General features: G+C 41.5%; 4 protein-coding genes across 5 annotated transcripts; 2 read left to right on the top strand and 2 right to left on the bottom strand.

The window, feature by feature from the left end:
* Positions 1-935: 935 nt before the first annotated feature.
* On the bottom strand, positions 936-5724 carry dcun1d2b (DCN1, defective in cullin neddylation 1, domain containing 2b). Of its 2 annotated transcripts, none has more exons than XM_055230428.1 (7): positions 5549-5724; positions 3642-3858; positions 3391-3559; positions 2181-2311; positions 1889-1971; positions 1718-1814; positions 936-1547 (listed from the first exon to the last, which is right to left on the bottom strand). In XM_055230428.1, exons 2-7 carry the CDS (start codon positions 3814-3816, stop codon positions 1468-1470), a joined length of 735 nt encoding a protein of 244 aa, XP_055086403.1. In that variant the 5' UTR covers positions 3817-3858; positions 5549-5724; the 3' UTR covers positions 936-1467. The 2 variants fall into 2 exon arrangements, with proteins under 2 accessions (XP_055086403.1, XP_033841299.1); XM_033985408.2 differs by lacking the exon at positions 5549-5724 and adding an exon at positions 4801-4864.
* On the top strand, positions 5639-14135 carry tmco3 (transmembrane and coiled-coil domains 3). Its single transcript, XM_033990484.2, has 15 exons — positions 5639-5763; positions 6240-6379; positions 6649-6951; positions 7136-7303; positions 7438-7617; positions 7678-7878; positions 7971-8099; positions 8178-8270; positions 9039-9222; positions 9688-9805; positions 9969-10164; positions 11137-11287; positions 11591-11670; positions 11737-11886; positions 12767-14135. The coding sequence occupies exons 3-15, from the start codon at positions 6694-6696 to the stop codon at positions 12878-12880; spliced, it is 2022 nt and encodes a 673-aa protein (XP_033846375.1). The 5' UTR covers positions 5639-5763; positions 6240-6379; positions 6649-6693; the 3' UTR covers positions 12881-14135.
* A 2123-nt stretch (positions 14136-16258) lies between these two features.
* Positions 16259-18921, bottom strand: LOC117390443 (potassium-transporting ATPase subunit beta-like). The gene is made up of 7 exons (XM_033988187.2): positions 18669-18921; positions 18073-18201; positions 17883-17996; positions 17608-17813; positions 16857-16919; positions 16681-16773; positions 16259-16613 (listed from the first exon to the last, which is right to left on the bottom strand). Exons 1-7 carry the CDS (start codon positions 18778-18780, stop codon positions 16455-16457), a joined length of 876 nt encoding a protein of 291 aa, XP_033844078.1. The 5' UTR covers positions 18781-18921; the 3' UTR covers positions 16259-16454.
* A 1550-nt stretch (positions 18922-20471) lies between these two features.
* On the top strand, positions 20472-26623 carry grk1a (G protein-coupled receptor kinase 1 a). Its single transcript, XM_033991727.2, has 7 exons — positions 20472-21173; positions 22014-22141; positions 22691-22848; positions 23709-23792; positions 24927-25051; positions 25534-25735; positions 26267-26623. Exons 1-7 carry the CDS (start codon positions 20472-20474, stop codon positions 26554-26556), a joined length of 1689 nt encoding a protein of 562 aa, XP_033847618.1. The 3' UTR covers positions 26557-26623.
* Positions 26624-27544: the final 921 nt, after the last annotated feature.

The following is a 27544-nucleotide window of genomic DNA, read 5'->3' as shown; positions in this document are numbered from 1 at the left end:
TGTTAAAATGCTTGATTTACATGAGAAAACTCGGTCTGTCTGCTCTTTGATGAACGTAAACTCTGAACAGAGCTGTCTGTCTGCGCCGTGTAGGGATGTCATGATACAGAGTGTTTAAGGTCATGGTGGATTAATCCAATGGGTTTTAGAACCAACGGTACAGAAACATCTCTCAAGGTGCAGCCACACAGTCTGTGGGTGTGATCACAGTCTGTGAGTGTGATCACAGTCCGTGGGTGTGATCACAGTCTGTGGGTGTGATCACAGTCTGTGTGTGTGATCACAGACTGTGTGTGTGATCACAGACTGTGTGTGTGATCACAGACTGTGTGTGTGATCACAGACTGTGGGTGTGATCACAGTCTGTGATCACAGACCGTGTGGCTGTGGGTGAATGTTCCATTGTGGTTTGAAGAAAAAAAAAAAGTGTCCAATCCTCAGAATAAAGGGTCACGAGGCTCACGGCACAAACACAGTGTGTTTGAAGAGCGCTGCACTCACTAAAGTGTCACCTGAGAGTGATTATAAAAGACTAAGGACTATTCCCCTCAATAATCATAACACATGTTATTTCATGACATCCCTGCTCCTTTAAACAGAGTCATATCTTTGTGACAAACTCTAGATCAAATTGGCACTTATTAAATCAGATGAATAATTACTGCCCTTAAATGAGGTGTTAACGGAGTTATGAGGTTATGTAAATGCCACAGCACAAAGTGAGCAGTGCTCTCCTAACAGTACAGTTAACAAGTACAGCACATACACAAAGGTAAAACATACACCTGTTGACATGAAAACTGAATACCTCCATGACATGTGCAGTACGCTCTGTAAAATTGTAAAAACCTAGAAAGTGTAGCTCAGTGCAGTTTGTAGTTGGCAAATAATCAACTGAAAACAGCAAACAGTCAGTTAAATGTGACCCAGTGGCATTAAAACCATGATATGATCTGTTTTACTGTGAATGTCACTGGTATTGTCATACATAAATAAATCTATTCCTATGAGTACACTTAGTGTAAAACTTGTACCAGTAACTGCTGGTGCTGAGCTCAGACATGCTGCAGATTAAAAACATCACTGTTCACACACAAAGCTAAATCCAAACTGAACCCATAGAACCACACACACATCCAAACACCAGCATGTTGTTTCTTTGCTCTGATCATAGAAAGAGCACATTCAAAATGCTTCACTCTTTCACCTCATCCACAGATTTTGACTTTGAAAGCCCGAAGCAACTGTCCATCCTCTTTGAGCCGAGCAGCCGTTTTGAGGCTGGTCACAGAGCGCTCGACTCCACGGTGAAGTCCAGACGCTCGCGTTTCCTCAGGCATGTCATGTCCACAACAAGCTGCAGCTCGGCCCGGTAAAACTAGTCTTTTTTTGGCTCATTCTTATAAAAATCTGGTAAAAAAGTCGTAGGAAACAAAATCCATTCATTGCATAAAAGAAGAACCATCATTATGTCATGACACGTTTGGTACCGCCCACAATCGGCCGCGCAAACTCCACAAAGTCATCGATAAGGACAGGCCACGCCCCTAGAGCAAGAAGCAACACACATTACTCAGAATTATGTTTCTACTACTGTCATTATTTACATTTTTATCATTAACAATTGTTTTGATGAATTTTACATCTACTGTGTCCAAAGGGCCTCGATTGTGGAAAAGCAGAGTTTGTTTTTTAAATTTAAGCGTAAATGACTGACCTTCCTCATCATAGTTTGACATGTCGTCTGCAATCATGTTTCCAAAGTCTAAAAGGAGGTTCCATGTGTCTTTAGGTATAGAACGCTTGTGATGCTCCTAAAAACAAACAAAAAATTGTAAGACACAAGAAATAGTCAAATGTATAATATGTAAACTATAAATCCACTTACAGTAAGAAACTGATTCCAGAGATCAAGAAACTTAAAACGACCGGTCAAAACTAATTTCCAGTACGCAACAGCCATGTCCAGATCTTAAAAAGATGATTATATATTTATATAGTGTTTGTGTTGGCACAAAATAGCACATTATACACATTATACACATTAGACACATTAGACACATTAGACACATTAGACACAATATACACAATATACACAATATACACAATATACACAATATACACAATATACACATTATACACATTATACACATTATACACATTATACACATTATACACACCTAATCCTTTCTGACCAGGATTCTTGGCAAAATTAAAAGTGAACTGGTAGAAATCTTTAAACTTCGCAGGATCTTTCAGCTCCTGCTCTAGTCTTGGAAGAATAGCTCGGAGTTTTTCGGGACTGTCACAGCTACACAAACAATAACAAACAAACAATAATTAATAATTAATCAATGAAGTAAAGTGAATCACTAAGCCCATCCTTAAACTCCAATTACTAGAGCTTAACCACAAAAAAATAATAACTTCATAGATGCAGTTATTGAGGTAACACATTGTTCTATGTGAACACCAAAATATACTGTCCCCACTGTTTTCACATAGTTGGCTCATTCACTTGCTCCAGTGTGAACACAACAGTCGTGTTCTGGAGCGCAGTAAACAGTGGAGTAAAACTCCTGCACTCTGAAGCAGGGCAGTGTGGTGTGAACACGGCCGACCTCGGGCCGACCTATGCAGTCTGCGGTGACAGTAAAAGTGTTTGGAATTTGGCAAAAAAGCACTTGGAACGTGTACTTTTATGAATGGGCGCTGCAGAGCTGCTGTTTGCTCGTCTGACGAGGAAATTTGCATGAACTTAATATCGGCGTCGTCTCCTCCTGCCTCTGTCTGTGCAGGTGAGCCTGGTCTGTCTGTGTGTCGTTCACAAAGCTTTTTCTCCGCCAGCACGTACAGTCCTCAGAGTATTTAGCCACATGTGAAAGAAAAGACCACTGCGTACAGGGGAAATGAGCACATGTGTCTTCACAGAGCTCTGTCCTCTTAAAGTGCAGTGTCATAAACTGCACCATGGCCTGTTGTGCACAAGGCAAATGTAAAATTAAAGTAAACAGAACTAAATCTAGTGCGCACTAGAGTCAGTCCACAGAGTGCACTAACGTGTGTGAAAACAACATTAGTTTCCTCACAAATGTTTATGTTATTGCTCCTGGACAGTTTTAAAATGTGAAATGTGAACTCATTGTCTGTGTAATCCCTCAGTCGTCCAGGTCTGATCCATAACAAAAGACCAAGTTTAAATCTGTCAACTGGACACTCCTACAACGATTTGTCCAGTTGACAGATTTAAACCTCGTCTTTTGTCATGTGAACTCACTGCTGATTAAAAAATTATTTCTGTCCACTCCCCTGAATACACCAATTTCAACATTAGATAATGTGTTCATTGTTTTTAATACAGACTGAATGTTATGTTGTTGTCAGTCTTACCCCAACTCTGTCATGCCGTCTAGAAACTCCTTCTTACTAAACTCGCACTGTGTGGCTGCTCTGAACTTCCAGGCCACGACCAGGATGCTCATACTCGCTGGATCCAGCAACAGGTCGTCACAGAACTGCTGGATCCCATCAACGCCTATTTTATTTTCATCTTGAGGGTCTGTAATCACACAACACAATGACAGATAATGCTGAGATGGGACAACATCAAGTCATAAGACCCTGTGAGATTAACCTCTGACCTTTGTATCTGCTGTAGAGCTGTTCCAGCTTCTTGCGATCCACTGAGGTTTTCATGTATTCTTTATTAAACAGGTCAGGATTTTGGAAGTAGTTATCTGTGGCTACTTCTAGTTTCCAGTCGTTCTGTGTCAGGCAGTAGATGGCTGTCCTCTCCCCCGCCTGCGTGAAGGACATGAACTGCCGAACCTTGTCCTTCTGTGATGACTTCAATTTACTCTGTGGGAACATGGCATGTTAATTTGGGTAACTTTCATTTAAAATTTCACAGGACAGGTGAATGATATCAAGTTTTATATCAAACAATCAAAGCTCTGGGAATCATTTTACCTGTTAAAGTTAGGTTTATCTTAACCTAACCTTAACTGCAGAGCCTGCACTAATATCAGAAGTTATATCAGAAGAAAATGCCAATTGTCAGAGATTATTCACATCCAAAACTCACATCCCGGCGCCCAAACAGCACAGGCCAGTGAGTGACCCAGTTCTGGCATCAGGAGGGGGGTTTGATCCTGCAGACTGCAGTGGGGATCAGAGTGAGTTACCAAAAAGGGAAAAGTACATGCCCCCGTGGGAATAACCCATCTCAAAATATACACCACCTAAAGACTGTTACTGTGCACTAATGTCCCATGTCCACAGTGTTATGGACCTGTTACTGTGCACTAATGTCCCATGTCCACAGTGTTATGGACCTGTTACTGTGCACTAATGTCCCATGTCCACAGTGTTATGGACCTGTTACTGTGCACTAATGTCCCATGTCCACAGTGTTATGGACCTGTTACTGTGCACTAATGTCCCATGTCCACAGTGTTATGGACCTGTTACTGTACCTCACATGTCCACAGATCTGTTACTGCACTGACCTCACATGTCCACAGTGTTATGGACCTGTTACTGTACTTCACATGTCCACAGTATTATGGACCTGTTACTGTACTTCACATGTCCACAGTATTATGGACCTGTTACTGTTGTGGACCTGCATTAGCTTAGCAATGCGACACCTAGCAAACAACATCACATTTTACTGCTTTTTCTGCTCGTGCAACAAATCCAAACATCACCAAACATCATTAAGTGAACACTACAGGACTAACTGCTTCTTTTTAGCTGTTATAAATGAGACTGTCTTCACTTATTTTTAATTTTACATACCATTTTTCTGCCTGTTTTGACTTGAACAAGTTGATCAGTTAGCACGACTGCGCATGCGTCAATATATCGCGAGGTGACATGGGAGTTGTGGTCCTTTAGCTTAGCAACAGGCCTGTCTCACTTTGACAGCCTCAGCGTGATAATAAATTACATCATTCGACAGATTTAATACATATTTTATGCGCAAAATACAATTACAAAGGGCGGTTTTCACAGCCCGCGGTATTTTAAGCGGTTATTTTTTATCATGCTACACAACAAAACAAACAAAATTAGTTTACAGCCGAAGACTCGAGTTAAATGTGAAACTGTGACCGTAATCCCGCTCAAACAACACCAATATGCACGATATTTAACTTTAAGAAGAACATCTGAAGAGTAGGGAGCAAAACTTTGGCGATTTGTATGAAGAAGCTAAAAAGAAGCTAGCGAAACTTAGCATCTAAAAACTACAACTCCCATGAGGAGCGGCCAGGATGTTTCGGAAGTAACGACAAGAAGTTATATCAGACTGACCTACTCTACTTTATCTAACTCTAACAAACTGAAAACACTGTACTGATGTTTAAGTTTATAAAACACTGTACTGTTCTGTGTTTAATCTGCTCATGTTACAGAGAGAGACCCGTGGAGCCGGCTCAGCTGCTCTCACGGCTCTTACACTCACGGCTCTTTACATTTCAGAGCTAACTGTCAAACTTTAGCAGTCCACCATAAACATAATAAATCCAGTAGTGAAAGTACAAACCTGCAGGAGGAGGTCTGGAGGAGGAGCAGTCTGTGTTTGCCGTGTGTTTGCGCGATGTGGCAGAGGAGGAGGAGCAGGAGCAGCAGGAGCAGAGGAGGAGGAGCAGCAGGAGCAGGAGGAGGAGGAGGAGGTGTCTGATCCTCTACAACAGCCTGTTTGTTCGTTTCCGCGGATGTGGAGCCGAGTCCAAATGGCGGACAGCGTTTTTACCTCAGGCAAGTTTCCTTTTTGATAAAATGATAATCTGTGGATTCACTGTTTTGTCTTTGACTTGACTCGACAAATGATCATGTGGCATGTCTTTAAACTACATCAGCTCAGTCTGCGAGTCTCACAGTGTGATTTAAACATCATTTAACCTAATGACGAGTGACAGTGAATGAACAGTTTACTCCAGGAGCTTAAATGTGCATGAAGACTCATGTTTCACTCCATGAAGACTCATGTTTCACTCCATGAAGACTCATGTTTCACTCCATGTCCATGAAGCTTCATGTTTTACTGTTCAACCACCTTCAGCTTTAGGTCTGAGCTCTAAGATGCACCAAAGTGTTACACATTAAATAATGTTTGGACTTTTAGTGTAACTACCTCATCTCTGCAGTGCTGTCATTAAATGTGTCATTTATGCTTTCATTACATTCTTGTGTAGTAAAGTTTGTTGGGTTGTGTGTTTGTGTGTGCTTTTCAGGTGCCAGGTTTCACACAGAGCTGCCATTGATTTGACCAACAGCAGTGTCTCAGTCCAGTCCCAAGACGAACAGAGAAACTGAGGAATATGGAAACTACACATCACTGTGACTGACTCATGTTGTGAAGCTCCTCTGTGAAGTGAGTAATGTTTAGATACTGTTAGTCGATGTAAAATAAGGCATCTGGACTTTCAGAACAGAAAACTCACGTGTAAGTAAATCATTCAAAAGAGGATGACAGTTTGTGTTTGCTGCAGTAAACACTCGTTTGACCACACCCTGTGATACCTCTCCTCGGATGAGGGAGGAGCTTCATCAGAGTCTGAGCTGTCATCCTCGTCTCAATACTGCTTTTCATTGTGGTTGTGTGATAATATTTTCCTTTAATGTTTGATTCATTTTGTGCAGTGTTTAGAGCCACAGCCTGTGGTGTAACTGGGCCTGAAGTTTTGGATGCAGTTTGTGTGTTGGCTGCTGTGCCTTGGCCTGGCAAAGGCACTGGCTGCGATACCCAAAGACCAGGTGGCCAAGCATGTCTTTAAGCTGTATCAGGCCAACGGGGCCCCCCACGGCCAGAGCTGGGTGGCCACCAACTGTAAACGTCTGGTTGGGCTCCTGCACCAGAAGAGCGTGGCGGTGAAAAAGCTTTCTGCCGCAGCAAAAGCTGTAGAGCGAGATCAGACTCTCTCAGAGGAAGAAAGACATTTCAGGGTAAAGCCGGCGTTGTTTTCATACCAGTATCTCCATTGTCTGTGAGGTTTTATGACTCATCTGAAGTGCAGGCTTTTTGTGCAGTACATTGACCCAACTACATACAGACTTTTAATTATGACACATTCATTCACTTATCTTCACGTGTAAAGTGTTTACCATCAGCCCTTTCTCCTTTTCACAGGTTCATACACTAGAAGTTTTCCAGAAGGAGCTCAATGAAAGTGAACACCTTGTGTACCAGGCAGTGCACAGCCTGCAGAGGGCGCTGCAGGGCGACTACAAAGATGTGGTCAATATGAAGGAGAGCAGTAGACAGAGGCTGGAGGCCCTCAGAGAGGCAGCTATAAAGGTGAGACTCGTGTCTGTAGTTTACATCTGGTGTTACAAACATAAATGAGCTGCTCAAGACCCAGAATATCTTATTTTACCTTACAGCTTTAAAATGTGTTTACACATGTTTGTGATGGGCTTTGTTTGTCGCAGGAGGAGCAGGAGTATGTGGAGCTTGTGGCAGCTGAGAAGCACCAACAGGAAGCTCTGAAAAGTGCTTTGGCCCAAAACAAAACTCTGTCCATTTTAGACGAGATCCTGGAAGATGTGAGAAAAGCAGCCGACCGACTCGAGGAAGAGATTGAAGAACATGCGTTTGATAACAACAAACAGGTCTGTGAGACTCTTACATCTCATCAACCCTGAACGAACCTGCTGACCTTTTGTGTTCAGGTCGTAGGAGTGAACGTTGAGGCTGTGCTGAGGGTGGAGGAGGATGAGGAAAATGGAGGAAAGAGAAAAAACAAATCAAAGAAAAGAGAGGTGGAGGATGATCTGGGTCTGAGCATGCTCATCGACTCTCAGAACAACCAGTACGTCCTCACCAAACCACGGGACTCCACCATGCCCCGGGCCGACCACCACTTCATTAAGGTACAGTTATACACATATATACAAATCTCAACCATTTTCATTTATTAATCAGCCCCTGTTTTCTTTTTATTATTCTTTTTTACAAACTCTAGGACCTGGTTTCTATCGTGATGCTGTCTTTGCCTTGTGGCTGGGTCTGCACTTTGCTCAGTCTCCCTCCGATGTTTGGATATATTATCTGTGGGGTTCTGCTCGGTCCTTCGTGCCTCAATAGTATCAAGGTTTGTATTTTAATGATGCTGTACATTTCATAACAACAATGCAGTTAAAGATAATACTGTGTTTTCACTGTGTTTCAGTCCATGGTCCAAGTGGAGACTTTGGGAGAGCTCGGTGTGTTTTTCACTCTTTTTGTCGTGGGACTGGAGTTCTCCCCAGAGCGACTTCGGAAGGTTGTTTTTGTATAAGCTGTTTGTCATAGTACAAAGTAGAGTGTTGTTCTATAGAGTAACTTCTACCACCTGCTTGTCTTCATGGAGATGTTATTGCCTGAAATGTTCCACAGTGTAACATTAAACTTATCTATTTTCATGGAGACAAGTAGGTGATGCAATGTTTTTGTTCTGTAGCATGAAGAACAGGCAGAGGCTCAGGAATCGTTCTGTAGATCTTTATTGTACAGTCCAGTTAAAGGCAGAGTACAGAAAAATTTAACGCCCGGGTCCTGGTCCCGGCGCCCGAGTCCCGGCGCCCGGGTCCCGGCGCCCGGGTCCCGGCGCCTGAACAAATTGAAATTACACCAGTGTCTTAAAGCGTTTCCTCCTGGAGTGTGTCATGTCTGTATGAAGAAGGATATTGAGAAGAAATGAGAAATGTGGCTTTGACCAAAATGTAACGGTTCTGTCTGAGTTTTCTGTGATTATGAGAAATGACACTGTTTTATGGGAAACAGAACGTTTTGTAAGTGATGTATTCTATTTGTATACTGTTCACATTCCCCTTTTTGCTCACACACACACACACACACGTGACCACCACCAGGCCAAGTTACAGGTCACATCTGTAGAATATATCGTGTTCAAAAGACTTTTTTACTTCCTTGGCTACTTTTTACTTGTATTTTTTACTGTTCTGTATTTGAGCTAAAACATGCTGGTGTTTTGATCATGTTTCTCTAAGTTCTCAGATGCTCCGTGTGTGACCGTGTTCGCTCTGTGTAGGTGTGGAAGACGTCCGTGCAGGGCTCGTGTTACCTGAGTCTGCTGATGGTCGGCTCTGGTTTGTTGTGGGGGCAGGTCCTGAAGATTCGGACGACTCAGACCGTCTTCATCTCCACCTGTTTGTCCCTCTCCAGCACCCCTCTAGTGTCCCGCTTTCTAGGAGGAGCCAGAGGAGACAAAGAAGGTACCGTAGGTGTGGGTGTGGGTGTGGGTGTGGGTGTAGGTGTAGGTCGTGTCTACTCATAAAACTGTACAGTTATAATTTATCTGTGTCCCTCAGTCGTCCAGGTCTGACCCAGTAAAAACTCAGCTGTCGTTATAAGATTGAGGAGTTAATCAGGCACAAAAGAAAATTCAGTTCCGTCATCTGAACAAAACTGTTTTATTTTATTTTGTTTTTGTCCAATTGACCAAAACTCACCTGAACGACTGAAGTATCACAGACAATTCGTCATATTATAAGAATTACGCTGTTTAATACGATTTATTATGTTACAAAATGATTCATACGTTCTGCCAAAGATGAGTTTTCCTGACGTCTATTCTTAAACTTTCCTTCCTAATCTGTATTTAATTATTTCAAAGGGGACATTGCAGCTCTTCTCGTGTAATATCCCTGTGGTTGTGTTTGTTTGTCGTGGTGTTGAAGGTGACTCAGACTACAGCAGCGTTCTTCTGGGGATGTTGGTGATGCAGGACGTTCAGCTCGGCCTCTTCATCGCCGTCATGCCCACGTTCATCCAGGCCCAGAGCGGAGACTTGGACAGGTCAGATTTTGGTTTGTTTGAAATACAAATTAGTTTATTTAAAATCTTACGTCTGCTTCGTTTTCATTGTTCGTCGTTGCTTTTAGACTGAAATGATCTGAGTGTTTATTCCGCGGTTTATTATGGATGAAGATGATAAAATGACCCCTTCCTGCCTCCACAGTCTGCTGCTCGGGGGGCTGCGCGTGCTCTTCCTCCTGGCTCAGGTCGTGGCGTCTTTGGCGGCCGTGTTATTGTTGTGTTTGCTTTTCAAATCCTCCGTCATTGGACCATTTTACAAGAAACTGCACCATGAGAGCAAAGGAAACAAAGAGATCCTGGTGCTGGGGACGGCGGCCTTCGTCTTCTTCATGTTAACAGTATGTTCTTTATTATGACTTTGGTAGATCATGGAAATAGTTCATTTTGTTTACTCATTTTTTATTTTATTTTTATTTAAATGTTTTTATTTATTTAATTTCTCCCCCTGTTTCATTTTTTCTGTGCCTCTACATAACTACGCCTTTAATTAACCTTAATAAAACATGAACTAAAGACGAAGTTTAGAGCGAATAAATAGTTTATAGTAAATGATTCAGTGACACAGCAGGAGCTCGGAGGAAGTGTCTGGGGTGAGGGAAGTCTAGGCGTCCCTGCTCAGACTTCTGCCCCCATGACCCGGCCCCGGAGAAGAGGAAGAACATGGATGATGGATGAATTCAGGCGTAGTGTTAGGACCAGGAGTTAGAGATTAATTAAGTAGTTACTAATCCTGAATCAATCTTAATAAACTCTGTTCATTATGAATTAAACATTAGTTGATGCTTTATTAACCCTCTGATGCATGAATTATTAAAGCCTTGGTCAAGATTTTTTCCTGAAGTGTTTTTATTCTTCTCAGGACGTGACAACATTGTAAACTGCCTGTAAAAATGAATTCACTTGTGTTCTATTGTAAATATACAAACACATGTTTCTTTTTATGCTTTGAAAAATATTTAAACAATTTTTGGGAAATTTTAACACTGTATAGGCGCAACGTTTAGGCCTGAATAAGAAAACCAATCAGAGGAAATTTGCTTGCAGTTACACCGACTGACCACTGAATTGACCTCAATGGAGTGTGGCAGCAGAGAGCACTGTAGAGGCTGATGTGCAGCTCCACCACATAAACCAGTGCATTAAAGAGACAGTTCTGTTTTAGTTGTTGTCCACTGCAGTGACCGCTGTGCACCAGAGGGTTAAGGCTCTTAAAGTGTCCGTGTGTTTCAAACCTCAGCCCTGGTGCAGAGTCTCGCTGGATTCCTGTGTCTTTTAAACGTTGTTCTTTGTTTTTTCTGCGTGTTCTCCAGGTGACTGAGTTCCTGAGCATTTCCATGGAGCTGGGCTGTTTTTTGGCCGGAGCTCTGCTGTCGACTCAGGGTCACATGGTCACGGCCGAGGTCATGAGCTGCATCGAACCAATCAGAGACTTCCTCGCCATCATCTTCTTTGCTTCCATTGGTTCGTACGTTATAGTTTTGTAACATGTAATTAAATAAATGTGTTACTCAAGGAGAGACACTGTTTACGTAAAAGTTTTATTATTTTTAATTTGCCCTTTTATTACAAATAAACTGCCTTTAAAGTTTATTTTGTTTAATCTATTTGCATGTTTTGTTTACTGTGTGTTTCTTTATTTGAAGATTTTAGCAGACACATTTGTTCATATCTAATTCCTGTCCTGCTTTATTCTTATTTAAACCCAAATATAGTTTTTGTGCCACTTAACATGATTATTTAGCTCTTAACATTTGACTCTTTCAGGTCTTCACGTGTTCCCCACGTTCGTTCTGTATGAGTTGACTATTCTGCTGGTGCTCACTCTGTCCCTGGTCATTATGAAGGTACTTTTAAACTCTATTTTTATTTCTAAAGCGTCATTCATAACACATTTTTATCCTCTTAATCAGTTTGTCATGGCGGTTGCTGTGCTGTCGGCCATCTTGCCTCCCTCCTCTCGTCACATCCGGTGGATAGTTTCGGCCGGTTTGGCTCAGGTCAGCGAGTTTTCCTTTGTTTTGGGAAGTCGCGCCCGACGAGCAGGAATCATCTCCAGAGAGGTCAGTACTGGAAGTGTGTTCATGTTTAGTAATGTCAAATATATATAAATATATTTATATAAATATCAAATAAAAGTGAAACTTTAGGGTCTAGGACGGCGCTTGATCTTATCTGTAATCTCAAACACACTCTGGGATCATGTTTTTACTCTAAATATTCAAGCTTTAATATTATTTAGTCTTTCTCACTGGAGACAGATGCATTTGTGTTTCACTTTTGCCCCAAAAAATATATAACAAAATCTATATTTCTATAACAAAAACTGAAGAACCAGAGCTGCCAAACGTCTTCACTCCCACAGTGTTTTCTCCAGTCGACAGAGTTGAATTTTTCTTTTACTATTTCCATAGCAAATAAATAAAACACAACAATATTTCTATAAAGCCCAACCTTTTTGTAATTATCTACACATTTACAGTTGGATTTACTGCATTTCCTTCACATTTATTAAGGAAGAATTTGAGAAATTAAATTGTACACATTCCACTGAAGTCACTTTACTGAGGTTTATTCTGCTGCACTGACTCTTATTGTACATGATAGTTTTTGTTGGTATTTTAGATTTTGCTCTTAGTCTATTTTTAAATTATTTTAAGTTATTTATCTATTATCTTGTTTTATTGCATGTTCCATTTTCCTTCTGTTCTTTAACTGTGTGGTGCAACACTGGAATTTCCCCACTGTGGGTCTAATAAAGGCAGATCTGATCTTATCTTTAAAAAATCACTTTTATCATTGAGTTAGTTTGTTTTTTATCCCTTCAGTTGTTGAGAAAGATGGAGATAAAAATGAAACAAATGTATAAATAAATGTATGTATAAATGTATAGTTAAAATGTTCAATCAAACGATGATAAAAACAGTAACGTCCCGTGTCCAGATCTACCTGCTCGTCCTGAGCGTCACGACTCTCAGTCAGCTGTTGGCGCCCGTCCTCTGGAGAGTGTCCACTCACGTCTGGGTCACCCGGGCCGAGCGCAGGACTCTCACGTGACAAACACGGATCCTCCACACATGGTACAAACACGGATCCTCCACACATGGGACAAACACGGATCCTCCACACATGGGACAAACACGACAAACACGGATCCTCCACACATGGGACAAACACGGATCCTCCACACATGGTACAAACACGGATCCTCCACACATGGTACAAACACGGATCCTCCACACATGGGACAAACACGGATCCTCCACACATGGGACAAACACGGATCCTCCACACATGGTACAAACACGGATCCTCCACACATGGGACAAACACGACAAACACGGATCCTCCACACATGGGACAAACACGGATCCTCCACACATGGTACAAACACGGATCCTCCACACATGGTACAAACACATGGGACTGTTCTGTATCTGAGAAAAACTTGACTGTGTGTGAAAATGGACCATGTTTAATCTTTTGTGCCTCAAACAGACACTGCATTGCCTTGTTTATTTATATATTTGTATTTAATATTTAGAGCAGTCGAAGCACAAGAGATGGTGTTTTTTATGTTTAAAGGGCCTGTACGTGACTTTGAACCTTGTGTTTTCTCTCGCTCTGATTTGACGTCATCACTGACTGTTACTTAAAAAAACTAGTTTATTTCTCACTGTTACTTTGTTTTGGTTCATTTCTCAACCAACAAAAAACAGCTTTGTATTGGTAATTTGATTCAGTTTTTGTCAAATAGCTGCTTTTTAAAAGTGTTTGACATAAAGGACGTTTTCTTGAAGCAGAAGGCGTAAAAGTCCAGTACTGGCTCTTTAAGTTCTGTTTCTCTGGGTTGTATTTATTTTGTTTTGGACCAAATCGTTGGGTACTGACTGTTTCTCCTTTTCTTGGCACTTTGCACATTGTAAGAGCAGTAGTATTGTCTCGTATTGTCTCGTGTTTATAGCGACGCAGATTTTAGGGAAACTAAGACGAATGATAATGTGATAAATGATCGACTGCAGTTTGCTACAATCACTTACAAAGATGTCTGATTTTTCATTTTATGCAATCTACAGAAGTTTATTAAGAGAATCGTCTGTGTAATGGACGTCCCGCTGATGTTGTTTCCTGTTTGTCGTGCAGTTCCTGTTGTTGTTTGTTCTGTGTCGTGTCCAGTGTCTCTGTCTCTGCTGTCGTCAAACACTGGACTCTACTCTGATGATTGTAACGGCGCGGAAACAATTCAAAATGTTTGTTAAATGTAAAACAGAATCATATTTTTATTAAAACCACAGAATGTTTTTTTATACCAACGCAGTGATGATTTAATGACACTAATATTTACACAGATTATTACATTTTATCTCTATTTTCTGAAAACATCCTGACAAACCTCCAGCCGTTTGTTTCTTCCTTTAGACAAACTGTCGTGTTTTTGTGGTGACTCCTGGATTCAAAAAGGATCGTCTCATAGAACAGAACCACACAGCGTTTTGTTGAGGCTCTGATCTGGTCTCCTTGTAATTTCGATGGTAAAAAAAAAAACCTCTGAAATTCTCTCCGTTTTCATTTTTCCTGCTGCTGACACAAACTCTATAACAGAACATTCATTTGTCTTTATATTATAACAATCACCAACCGGACCAAACTGGGACTGAACCCACAAACTAAACCTGTAAACCTGGACTAGAACAAGACCAAACCAACGTCTACACCAGGATTAAACTGGGACTAAACCAGGACCAAATAAGTGTGAGCGCCCCCTGGTGTTTCACTTCAACAAAGTCACACACATTTAACGTTTTCCCTGATATTCTCTTTACCTCCTTTTTCCTCCTCAAAAACAGACCTGGAGTTGTGTTTTGTTTCATTCACATGTTTGAGTCACTTTATTATTAGTCTGTAACATCTCCAAAGATCAAAATGTGACGTTCCACCTTGTGATGTCATCAAGTGGTAGTGAACAGCTCCTTTTACCTTTAGTTCAGTCGAGATAAGAGACAACTCCAGGACTGAAACGAGCCAATGATTCTATAAATGAAGGTGTGTGGAGTTTAAAAACACAGTGGAGCACTTCCTGTATCACCACATGATGACATCACAAGGTGGAACGGAGTGTTTTCAGTCTAAATCTGCAGAGTTTGTGTGTTAAATGTGTGTGAATAAAACAAAAACACAACTCCAGGTCTGTGTGTGACGAGGAAACGACAGAACAGATCAGAGGAAAAACAAATATGGGCCTTTAAGACTTTGTGTGTCGTCTTTTTAACGACATAATAGGGGTGTGTGTGGGGGGGGGTATCTCTGTGTGGGTGTGTGTATGTGTATGTATCTGTGTGTGTGGGGGTGTGTGTGTGTGTTTCTATCTGTGTGTGCGTGTATGTTTTTGTGTCTGTGTGTGTATCTCTGTGTGTGGGGGGGTGTGTGTCTCTGTGTGTGTGCGTATCTGTGTGTGGGTGTGTTTTTGCGTCTGTGTATCTCTGTGTGTGTGTGTATGTTTTTGTGTATGTGTGTGTGTGTATTTCTGTGTGTGTATGTTTTTGTGTCTGTATCTGTGTGTGTATCTCTGCGTATCTGTATCTGTGTGTGTGTATGTTTTTGTGTGTGTGCTGAGTAGTCCCCAGGCCGTGTCCCGTGTGTGTATGTCTATCTCTGTGTGTATGTTTTTGTGTCTGTATCTGTGTGTGTATCTCTGCGTATCTGTATCTGTGTGTGTGTATGTTTTTGTGTGTGTGCTGAGTAGTCCCCAGGCCGTGTCCCGTGTGTGTATGTCTATCTCTGTGTGTATGTTTTTGTGTCTGTGTCTATGTGTGGGGGTGTGTGTGTGTGTATGTTTTTGTATCTGTCTGTGTGTGTATCTCTGTGTCTATCTCTGTGTGTATGTTTTTGTGTCTGTATCTCTGTGTGTGTGTGTGTCTATCTCTGTGTGTGTGTTTTTGTCTCTGTCTGTGTGTGTATCTCTGTGTGTGTGTGTATATATCTGTGTGTGTGTTTTTGTGTCTGTGTCTATGTGTGTGTATCTCTGTGTGTGTGTGTGTGAGTTCACGCGGGGACACGCCTGAACACTTTAAGCTGATCAAACTGGTCCCGTCTCGTCAGCAGATTCATGAGAAACGTCCTCATCCTATTACAGCTACAGGCCAATGTTCCACACTGAGGCTTTAAATCTGACAATTATCCAACTGCACCTGCTTTTATTACATCACATTTATCACATCTGACCTGACGCTCGGCCTGGAGTCACCTGCAGGTTTAATGCCACACTGCGGAACATTCCAAAGCAAAAACATCATCAGAAAAGTGACATAGTGGCCCTTTAAAGATATTTAGTCCTTATAAAGTCTGTGTAAATGTTATTTGTGTTAATGTTTGAAAGAATCACATTTGATCCACAACACAAAGAAAAATCAACTTTTTTTACTTTATTAAAATTATTTAGACCTAATTTATTTTAAAACTTCTAGTGTCGTTTGCATCTTTTTTTTTTCCATATTCCCTTTTGACAAACAGACGTATTATAACATTTACTGCACTTAATTTAGCATTTTGTCGTGTTGCATTAAATTTAAGACACATATTTAAGTTTTAACAGTTTGTCTTGTTTCCATAGTTACAGTCGTTGTTTGAGTGTTTAACTCTCTACGCTCAGGTAGAACACGACCTTTCCCTCGTAGGGGTCGTGGATGTTTTCGTAGCTGATGACGTCGGACACGACTCTGCACTGGATCTTCGCCTCTTTCTCTTTGACGAGGCTGAATTTAACGGCCACCAGAGGATTCACGTAACTCGGCTGCACAAAAACACAAAAACACTCTGTTCATTTGTGATTCGCTGTCAGATTCATGAAGCGTCGTTACCTGAGCCAGTCGGCCGTAATAAGGAAAGTAAGAAAGATCCATCGTTCCGTTCTGAGGGAAATACTCGATGTCCTGCACGTTTTCAGCTCCAGTCTAAAAATAAATAAACACAATATTATTAAATGATTTGTGAGTTTTATTATTAAAGTGAAAGTTTGTGTTTGCACAGGCCTCACCAGCACAGTGCAGTTCACATACGGCTCAACTCCACTTCTGTTTGAAGGCAAGAAGTTTATGATCTGTAAAAAAAAAAAAACATAAAAATGACGCAAGTTTAGTTCTTGTTCTTTAAAAAACATAAATAAAAGATGAATCACGTCTGACAAAAACGATCTCCATCTCGCGACACGAGTCCGAGCGCGTCCATCCTGTCACTGCTGATTTATAAATAAGTGTGTGTTTGTGGTGTGAGGCGCGGAGTGGCAGCCTCTCGTCCCTCAGTCTGCCCCGGGGCGACTGTGGCTGTAGACGCCCTGACCCCCGAGTGTGGAGTGAAGAATGTTCTGTGATGTTCTGTGATGTGATGTTCTGTGATGTGATGTCATGTTCTGTTCTGTGATGTTCTGTGATGTTGTCTGATGTTCTGTGCTGTGATGTGAGGTTCTGTGACATTCTGTGATGTTCTGTGATGTTCCGTGACATTCTGTGATGTTCCGTGATGTTCTGTGATGTTCTGTGACATTCTGTGATGTTCTGTGATGTTCTGTGACATTCTGTGATGTTCTGTGATGTTCCGTGATGTTCTGTGATGTTCTGTGACATTCTGTGATGTTCTGTGATGTTCCGTGATGTTCTGTGATGTTCTGTGATGTTCTGTCATGTTCTGTCATGTTCTGTGATGTTCTGTGATGTTCTCCAGGGGCTGCAGAAACCAATACTTATTCTTCTTCCTCCGTAAACTTTCCTCTCGTCACTTCCTGGACTCACCCGGTTCATTTTGATGATGACGCAGGGGCGGGAGCTGTTGTATCCAAACGTGGGGTCAGTGACGCCGGAGCAGGGTCCGAGCATGTTCTGGGTGAAGGGGCAGGACCATTTTGTGTGGTTAGGGGCGGTGAAGTGCGGCTGGATGTGGAACTGTCCTCGGGTGCAGGACACGTTGTTCCACTGTTGCTGCAGAGTTTCATTATACGCTGTAAGATTCAAGACAGTTACGAACACGGTTATGAAATTTAGCACGAGTAGAAATGTAAATAACTGACGCTCGAGGAACTTTCTCAGGATATTGGACATCTTCAAGCAGCTGTTCTTGTCCGAGGAGTTGTACGTGATTTCAACGATCTCTTCTCCGTAAGTGTTGGGCCAAACCATCACTCCTAAAACAACAAATCAAATTACGTTCGTCTGAGTTTTTTTTTTTTTTAAAGTGAATGTGGCTCAACGCGACGTCACCTGGAGATTTGAGTCGGTCCTGATAGTCCGGCGTGTACGGGGAGATGGTGTACAGGAGCACCCAGATGGCGAGGGAGAAGAGGCCGGTCATCACCACGTAGAACGCCACGTAGTACAGACTGATGTAAACTGAGGACGATGAAAAGACGGTGAGAAACGAAAACTGGAACTGTATTTTTAAACACTTTTACATTTAAATCGAGACAAGAGACTCTTAAACGTGTTCAGACGGTTTTCATTTGACCTGAGCTTCACTAAACATGGAAATATTGACTTTAAACAAATTATTATGTCATTTTTTTCATTTATTTTTTTATTGATCCAAAGCAAATACAGACTGGACGATTATCTGATGAAAATGTCTGTGTTCGATGTGTTTAATCAAATATTTAAATAGAAAAAAGACACATGTGACTTTTCAGGTGATGTTATTTCCAACGTTCTAACATTCAAAAGCAGGAGGCACGTTACGATCCAGGTCTGCGGAGAGGCGACCCCGCTCACACTGAGGATGTTTGAAGGAAACATCAGGAGAAGCAGAACCTCAGAGTTTATGTCGTTGGAAAAGTGCAGTTGTGCTTTAGAGTTACACTTACTCCATTTCAAAGGTGTCCTCCCCATGAACGTCCCATTTTCCGAGTTCCAGACAAAGTGTCCAAAGTCCTCGCACCTCTGTCCGCACGTCCTCTTCTCCTTCAGCGTCGCCATGGTGACCCGCTCTGCTCCTTCACTGTCTCCGAGGTAGAATTCGAGCACTTATTTCTTCTTTTCTCCTAAATTTCCTCTCTAAAAACACCCGTTCATTTCATCTTCTCACAGAGTCCTGGTTTCTCCTCAGACTGAGCGGCGTTATCAGATTCACTCTTTATACGCTCAGATAAGTGTCGCACTCTTGACTCTAAAGTTTCACCCCAAGCACCTTGAGGACACCTTCTCACAAAAGTGCACTGACTGATTTGAGAATTTACACTTTTGTGGCGTCAATGCACGTGCAAGATCATGAGTCTGTAACGCACGAGATCTAATCATTAAAATGACACAAAATAACACAAAATAAACACAAAATAACACAAAATAACACAAAATAACACAAAATAACACTTCAGGAATCTCATTTTCAGCTTCTTATATCACACAAAATGGACTCCTGTAGCTTTAAATCATGTCCTAATGCTGCTACAGACTCAAAAACAGACCTGGAGTTGTGTTTTGTTTCATTTATTATTAGTCTGTTACATCTACTAAGCACAAAATGCTCTGTTCCACCTTGTGATGTCATCAAGTGGTAGTTTTCAAGTGAACTCCTCCTTTTACCTTTAGTTCAGTCGAGATAAGAGACAACTCCAACTGAAATGACCCAAATGATTCTAGAAATGAAGGTGTGTGGAGTTTAAAAACACAGCGGAGCACTTCCTGTATCACCACATGATGACATCACAAGGTGGAACAGAGTGTTTTCAGTTTGAGAGAAGAACTCAGTCTAAATCTGCAGAGTTTGTGTGTTAAACATGTGAGAATGAAACAAAACACAACCCCAGGTCTGTTTGTGACGAGGAAACGTTAGAACAGATTAAAGAACAGCATAATACAGACCCTTTAAAGACAGTTTAAAGTTGCACTGTGTAACTTTTCTGGTGGAGTTTCTTGTTCTACAGTTTGGCTTTGAACCTATTTATGTTTCTACTGGTTTCTATTGGAAAAAACATGTTTTATTGTGAGAAGGTTTGTCTCTACAGTCGTCTCCACAGATGTGACTTGTAACTTGGTCCATGGCATCACTGTCCCTGTCTCCATGGAGATATATATGTCTAATGCCATGCTCTGGAACATTCCAGAAAAAGTAATGACCTTTCCACAGGTACAGAGGAAAGTTCTGATCCTGTGATGATGAGTGAAATAAAATGGAGTTGTTTTTCATTGTTTTTTGTTGGTTCTCATTGGTTTCCGTTGGTTCTCGTTGTTTCTCATTGGTTTTCATTGGTTCTCGTTGGTTCTTGTTGGTTCTCCTTGGTTCTCCTTGGTTTTCCTTGGTTCTCGTTGGTTTTCCTTGGTTCCTGTTGGTTTTTCGTTGGTTCTCGTTGGTTTTCCTTGGTTTTCGTTGGTTCTCCTTGGTTCTCCTCAGTTCTCATTGGTTCCGCTGTGGCTTTTCTTTGAGGCTTCATTAACCCAGTCGCGTCATGTCCTGGGTGAGCTGCAGAGGATCAGCTTTTCAGAGGGACAGAGGGACAGAGGGGATAAGTCGCTGTGGGTAAAGATGATGAGACAGGCAGAAACGCACATTTGTCCTACAGACGCCTCTGAGGTCGAGTCTGTGCACATGACCCACACTCGCTGACCAAACCTGGGCCACGGTTTACTCCTTTAATCTTTCGTTCTTCTCAGTTTGCGTCTGTGTGAGGATGGACATAGGAGGCCTGACTACTGTGGTGGCAAACTCTGCTTACATTTCAGCCCGGGGGAGTTTTGACGGCACCGCGAACCCTGCAGCCAATCGGGACAAGAGGTACCACACGCGCCTGAAGCTGCCTCATATCACCGTCTGCGAAGGTCTGAGGGAAACTCTGGACCTGGGATTTCAAACTGTCTGTGTTGATCAACCCATCGGGAAGAAGCTTTTCCAGGAGTTTTTGGATTCGGCTCCGGAGTACAAAGGCCCGTGTCGTCTGTGGAAAGATATAGAGGAGTACAACTTGGCAGAAGATGATGAACGTGCGCAGAAGGCCAGCAAGATCCTGTCCCGCTACATGGAACCGGATGCAAAGTATTTCTGCCCGTTTTTACCTGAAAATGGCATCACGAAAGTCAAAGAAAAGCACAAAGAGGCGGGGGACGATCTGTTCAATGAGACGATGGACAGCGTGATGGACTTCCTGAAGGAGGTGCCGTACACGTTCTTCTTGGAGAGCATGTTCCTCAAGAGGTTCCTGCAGTGGAAGTGGCTGGAGACGCAGCCTGTGGACGAGGACTGGTTCCTGGACTTCAGAGTTCTGGGGAAAGGCGGGTTTGGAGAGGTGTCTGCGTGTCAAATGAAGGCCACGGGGAAACTGTACGCCTGCAAGAAACTCAACAAGAAGAGACTGAAGAAGAGGAAAGGCTACGAGGTACAGATTACACTGAACATGCACGTCACAAGACAGAGTGTTATGTATTTCTCCTGTATTTGTTGCATTGTATTTTATAGAAAAATCCAAACATGAAAGTGTATCTCCATATCTGCACGTGAACATTATCCATTTTATCTGTCTCCATCACATTTAAACTCTGCAGTTGGTGGATGTCGCTCCTCAAACACAGACTCTTTAGGATGTTTAACAGTATCAGCACAAGGGGCACTGCCTGCTCCTTTTCAATCCCTCCATGTTCTTCCTCTTCTCCGGGGCCGTGACCACAGGTGAGGACAGACTGAGGTAAATCCAGAGCTTTGTCTTTGGACTCAGCTCCTTCTTCACCAACAGACGACACAGAGACAACATCACTGCAGACGCTGATCCACCTGTCAATCTCACGCTCCACCCTCCTCTCACTCGAGAACAAGACCCCGAGATACTTGAACTCTGCAGAGGGCGCCTCCTTTTTCCAGTGGAGAACCATGGCCTCGGATCGTAAAGACTTGTCCTCTTCAGTCGGGCCCCGTTCAAAACATGAATAAAAAGGAATAAGGATCAGATTCTTATCAAACTAATGGTGAAGTAGTGGTTTAAATATCCCCCGAGTCTTGGTCATGTGAATATTTTATCCGTACAGACGTTTGGAGACACTAAACTTTAATAAATGATTCAGCAAAAAGACTCACCTGAACTTTGTGATCCACCTTAAACAAACAGATGTCAGTTGTATGTGACCCCACTGCAGCTCGAAGACGTAAAAATATAAATCTATCTTCTCAGAGAGGCCCAGCTCATTGTTTCTATTGAAGCCCTTGTTCCTGTGGTGTCCTGCAGGGGGCGATGGTGGAGAAGAGAGTCCTGGCCCGGGTCCACAGCAGGTTCATCGTGTCTCTGGCCTACGCCTTTCAGTCCAAAACAGAACTGTGTCTGGTCATGACCATCATGAACGGAGGAGACCTGAGGTGAGACGCCACGGGTCACAGGTCGCACAGGTCACACGGGTCAGAGATGCCACAGGTCACACGGGTCACACAAGTCACACAGGTCACACGGGTCACAGGTCACACAGGTCACAGGTCACACAGGTGTAAAAAGGTTCAGTCCGAGTGGGAGCAGTGTAAATGTAAAAGATGCAGGTCAGTTATAATAAAACGGGTTTGTATTTTAATGTTTAAATCAGAAACATTTAATCCAAGAGTAAAACTATGAAAATAAACATCAGACCTAAAAAGTGTCAGGAAAACATCTTAAACAACCAGAAAGAGGCCTCAGGTGTCACTTTAGTGCACATTTAATAAAAAATAGAGTCTGTGAATTCTGCACCTTTTCCAACAACAAGACAAACACTGACCCTTTAGTCGACCTTTAGCTGACCCTTTAGTTGACCTTTAGCTGACCCTTTAGTCGACCGTCTGCTGCTCAGAGTAATCGAGTGATTTATTACGTCGTTCATTTCTCTTCTGTGACTCTGATGTTTTCTTCATTTCTCTTCTGTTCTCTCTGTTCTGCAGGTATCACATCTATAACGTGGATGAGAATAACCCCGGCTTTGACGAGCCCAGGGCCTGTTACTACGCGGCTCAGATCATCCAGGGCCTGGAGCATCTGCACCAGAAGAGAATCATCTACAGAGACTTGAAACCAGAGAACGTCCTGCTCGACAACCAAGGTCTGAGGGACAAGGAACATAAATGACATAATACCATATCTCATTATTTTATTTATTTTATTTTTATTTATTTTATTTTTATTTATTTTATTTATTTTATTTATTTTATTTATTTTATTTATTTTATTTATTTTATTTATTTTATTTATTTATTTCTATTTTATTTTATTTTTAAATTTAAATTATTTATTTATTTATTTTTTCCTTTTTTTTCTTTTTTCTGGTTTGACATAAATCTTGGACCAGAGCCTGTCGTCTGATGCTGCTCTGTGTGACTCTTCTGTGGAAGTGTCTGGCCTCACGCTTGTCTCTGTGAGGTTTTGTCTGAAATATTCCACATTATTGCATTAAACTTACCTTTCATCTTCAAGGAGACGCACAGGTGACACCACTAGGCCAAATTACAGGTCGAATCTATGGAGAGGCGACCTCACCCTTAATAAAAATCCATGTTTTTAATGTATTTTTGTAGCAATAAAAGCGTTTGTAAATGAAACATGTAAGTTATATCAGTTTAATGCCGTACTGTGGAGGTTTCCTGGTAAAGCGTGAGGTGAGGTGGAGACAGAACCTCCACCAGAAAAGTTACACAGTTCATCTTTAATAAACGCACCTCCTGAATGGGCCAAAGGGAGTTTAAACCCAAAGTAACATTCTGATTATTGTTTTAAACGGTTCTATCCTCTGTGTTCACTCAGTCACCTCCACCTGCACCACCCGCACCACCCACACCACCCGCACCACCCTCAGTTTATCTGCAGATTATCTCCTGACAAACCAAGGACGTGTGTTTTATCAAACCAGTGAGACCTGGACTGGATCAACACTCATATCTGTGACTGTTTGGTGTTTGTTTTCAGGAAACGTTCGTATCTCTGACCTTGGTTTGGCCGTGGAGCTGGAGGACGACCAGAACAAAACCAAAGGCTACGCCGGAACGCCAGGTACAACGCACAAGTCCAGAAGAGGGTTATGTAGGCGTTTATTAGTTTAATTTATGCAACAAGAATCAGAACGAGAATCAGAATCAGAATCAGAGTCAGAATCAGAATCAGAAGACTTTGTCAGTGAACACAACTCACAAACTTGGAACTTTCTTGAATAATAATAATATAAACCCTGAGAGCGTCTGATAATCTACATATTCATTATTGTTATAGTTGTGAATACATTATGTTATTATTATGTTTACAGATTTAAGCCTCATTTTTTATCTTTAATGTGAGATTTAATCTGACAAACTGTATCTGCACTTTGTGATAAAAACAGTTTAAAGTTTCACTGTAACTTTTCAGTTTCCTGTTTATCTCATGGGGTTTTACTGCTTTACCTGGAATAGTCCACAGTGTGGCATTAAACAGAAGAGAAGCCGTGGCACCACAGAGGTTATGGGTCAGATCTGTGGACAGGAGAGCGACATGCAGTAGTTCAGATTTAACATTTCTGAACAGCACTGTTGTTGTATTAGAGGTTTTTTTATGTTTTCTGTTTATATTAGAATATTTTTTAATGATTTTTTTCTGTTTGTATTAGTTCTTTTTATATTTTCTCTGTTTATATTAAAGGTTTTTTTGTTTTTAAAAAAAATATATTTTCTGTTTATATTAGATTTTTTAAAAATGTTTTTTCTGTTTGTTTCTGTATTAGGTTTTTTTTTATATTTTCTCTGTTTATATTTAAGTTTTGTTTTTTTAATTTTTAAAATATATTTTCTGTTTATATTAGATTTTTTTTTATGTTTCCTCTGTTTATATTAGAGTGTTTTAATGTTTTTTTCTGTTTGTAGTAGAGTTTTTTTTGGTGTTTTCTCTGTTTATATTAGAGGGTTTTTTTTTAAAAGTTTTTTTTTACATATTTTCTGTTTATATTAGATTTTTTAAATATTTTCTCTGTTTATATTAAAGGTTTTTTTTTTAAGTTTTTTAAATATATTTTCTGTTTATATTAGTTTTTTTAAAATGTTTTCTGTTTATATTAGAGTTTTAATGTTTTTTTCTGTTTGTAGTAGTTTTTTTTAGTGTTTTCTCTGTTTATATTAGAGTTTTGTTTCATATTTTCTCTGTGCGTCCCGTCCTCAGGTTTCATGGCCCCAGAGCTGCTCAAAGGAGAGGAGTATGATTACTCTGTGGACTACTTCACTTTGGGAGTGACTTTATACGAGTTCATCGCCGCTAAAGGCCCGTTCAGGACCCGAGGAGAGAAGGTCAGACTCAGGCGCTGAGAATCTGACGTGTTTACGGTTATGACCTGGTGACATTAGTGTTAGTACAAACCAGCTCCAGGAGGTTTAATCTTAAACTTTGACATAAATCATTGTTTCAGATAATGACACACACAAAAAGTCTGTTTTTGTGTTTTTAAAGCTGCTCTAGTGTCAGTTTTATCTTTTCAACCATTCTGCACAAAGTCAATGATGCCCTCTTGTGGTTGCTTTGTGAAACTACATGTGATTAAAGATGATTTTATTTATTTACAGAGCAGAGATAGGTGAACACTTATGATATAAATGCATTAATAATGGATTTTAAAAAGGATTATTGTGCATTTATCAGTAGCTGAACACATGTTGTTGTGTAAACTGTTGTGTTCAGTGCAGATTCTCTGATACAAACTCATTTAACAGTGTGTAATTAACATCTTTCTCCATGTGACCTCTGACCTCTGACCCACATGTGTGTTTTGCAGGTGGAGAATAAGGAGGTGAAGAAGCGCATTTTGAACGACCCTGTGGTGTTTCCAGAGAAGTTCAGTGAGGACGCGCGCTCTGTGTGTGAGGCGCTGTTACACAAAGAGGTCGACAAAAGACTCGGCTTCAAGAACAACTCGTGTGACGAGCTCAGGGCGCATCCTTTTTTCAAACACATCAACTGGAGGAAACTCGACGCAGGTGAGTTTTAAATAACAAACAGGTTTTTACTCAGTGTTTCACAGTTTATTGATTTTGTTAAAGTTTAGATTTAGTTTGAGTGAAGCTGTTTTATAAATGAATTTTACGTGAACATATTTTAAAGGTTCACTCTGTCACCTGCACGTCTCCACGGAGATGTTATTTCTTTGCCTGGAATGTTCCACTGTGGCATTAAACTCATTTATCCACATTGAGATGAGCAGATGACAGATTCTGGCAGATTACAGGTCACATCTGTGGAAAAGTGACTCTGCTCAATGAAGAAATGTGTGTTTTTCTTTACATTAAAACACCTGTAATTGAATAAAGACAAAACAGACAGGTTTAAAGCTTTATGGAGGAACATTTCATGATCTAAACCCCACCAAGTGTAATGTGAATTTGATATTTGGAGCTGAATATTTCCCTGTGATGTTTCTTTTATTTTCTTAATGTTTTCCTGCACATTTACCTAAACTCCTGCAGTCCTAGTCTTGAGCTTAACTTTGATCTTAAATCTGTCTTTTCCAGGGATTCTTCCACCTCCTTTTGTGCCAAACTCCAAAACCGTTTACGCTAAAGACCTGGACGACGTGGGGGCGTTCTCCACCGTCAGAGGGGTCCAGCTCGATGACAAAGACAACAACTTCTTTGACGAGTTTTCTTCTGGAAACATCTCCATCCCGTGGCAGGAGGAGATGATCGAGACGGGGATCTACAGGGAGCTGACGGTGTGGGGCCCGGGGGGGACGCTACCCAACGACCTGCGGCGGGAGTCCATCCTGGAGCAGCCCAAGTCCTCCACCTGCTCCCTGTCCTGAGGAAGCACCGTCTCAAATGGACAAACAGGGACTTTTATGTCAGAGTAGAGTTTCTGCTGCGTAGAGCTGCACAGGGTCAAATATGTCCAACTCCATATAATAATAATAATAACAGTTTTTTTCAGTCAGTATAAACTCGCAGCTCCATATATTACATTTATTCTGTTTTGTTTAATACATTTGGTTTGAGACACTGATGCTCTGTGTCTTTTTGATGAACGTTGCTCTCTCTGGTGGGAATTCAGTTTATTTGTTAATTTATCCACATTTTTGTCTTTGTTTTTGGTTAGAACTGCTGTGATAATGATGCAGTCCACGTTCAGGCCCTAGATTAGACCTGGAATATTCCGAATAAAGAAAAGATTTGGATCTGGTGGTACGTGGAAAGCCAGATCTTTTCTTGGTTTGAGAGCCTCTACTCTCAGCTGTAATTTATTGTAATAAAATCAAACATATTACTGCACATGTTCTGTTTTTCAAGGGTCTGTTTAAGGTTAGAATGATCATCTCCAGTCTCCATCAGGACAGAAGATCCTCAGAGTTTCTCCTCAGCAGCAGATCCTCAGAGTCATGTGTCTGAGGCTTTAGGTTTGTGTTAAATTTACACTTTACATTCGTCAACTTCATCCAGAATCATAACATCAGGTACAGGACGAGACAACACAACACCAGACCACACAACACCACACAACAGCAGACAACACAACACCACACCACACGTCGGTGCTGGAGTCATGTACAGTCGTGTGTAATGTGAGGCCCCGGTGTGTGCTGCTCTCTGATTGGCCGCTGGTCGGTGGCTGCTCTCTGATTGGCCGCTCCTCCTCTCTCTTTCTCTCCTGCGTCTCCTCGGGCTTCACCAAACTTCAGAGCATCACGTCCGACTCGACTCAGGACGGTCCCACGGTCCACAGTGTGTTTGAGTCATGTCCCTCACACAAATGAAACGGATTTGAGTCTGAGACAGAAGAAGATGAGGAGAGGGATG

This window comes from Periophthalmus magnuspinnatus, chromosome 3, assembly GCF_009829125.3.
Source record: "Periophthalmus magnuspinnatus isolate fPerMag1 chromosome 3, fPerMag1.2.pri, whole genome shotgun sequence".
In the NCBI taxonomy this organism is placed as follows: Eukaryota; Metazoa; Chordata; class Actinopteri; order Gobiiformes; family Gobiidae; genus Periophthalmus; species Periophthalmus magnuspinnatus.
Note: the sequence above shows the minus strand (reverse complement) of the source record. Positions and strands in the feature narration are given on the sequence as shown.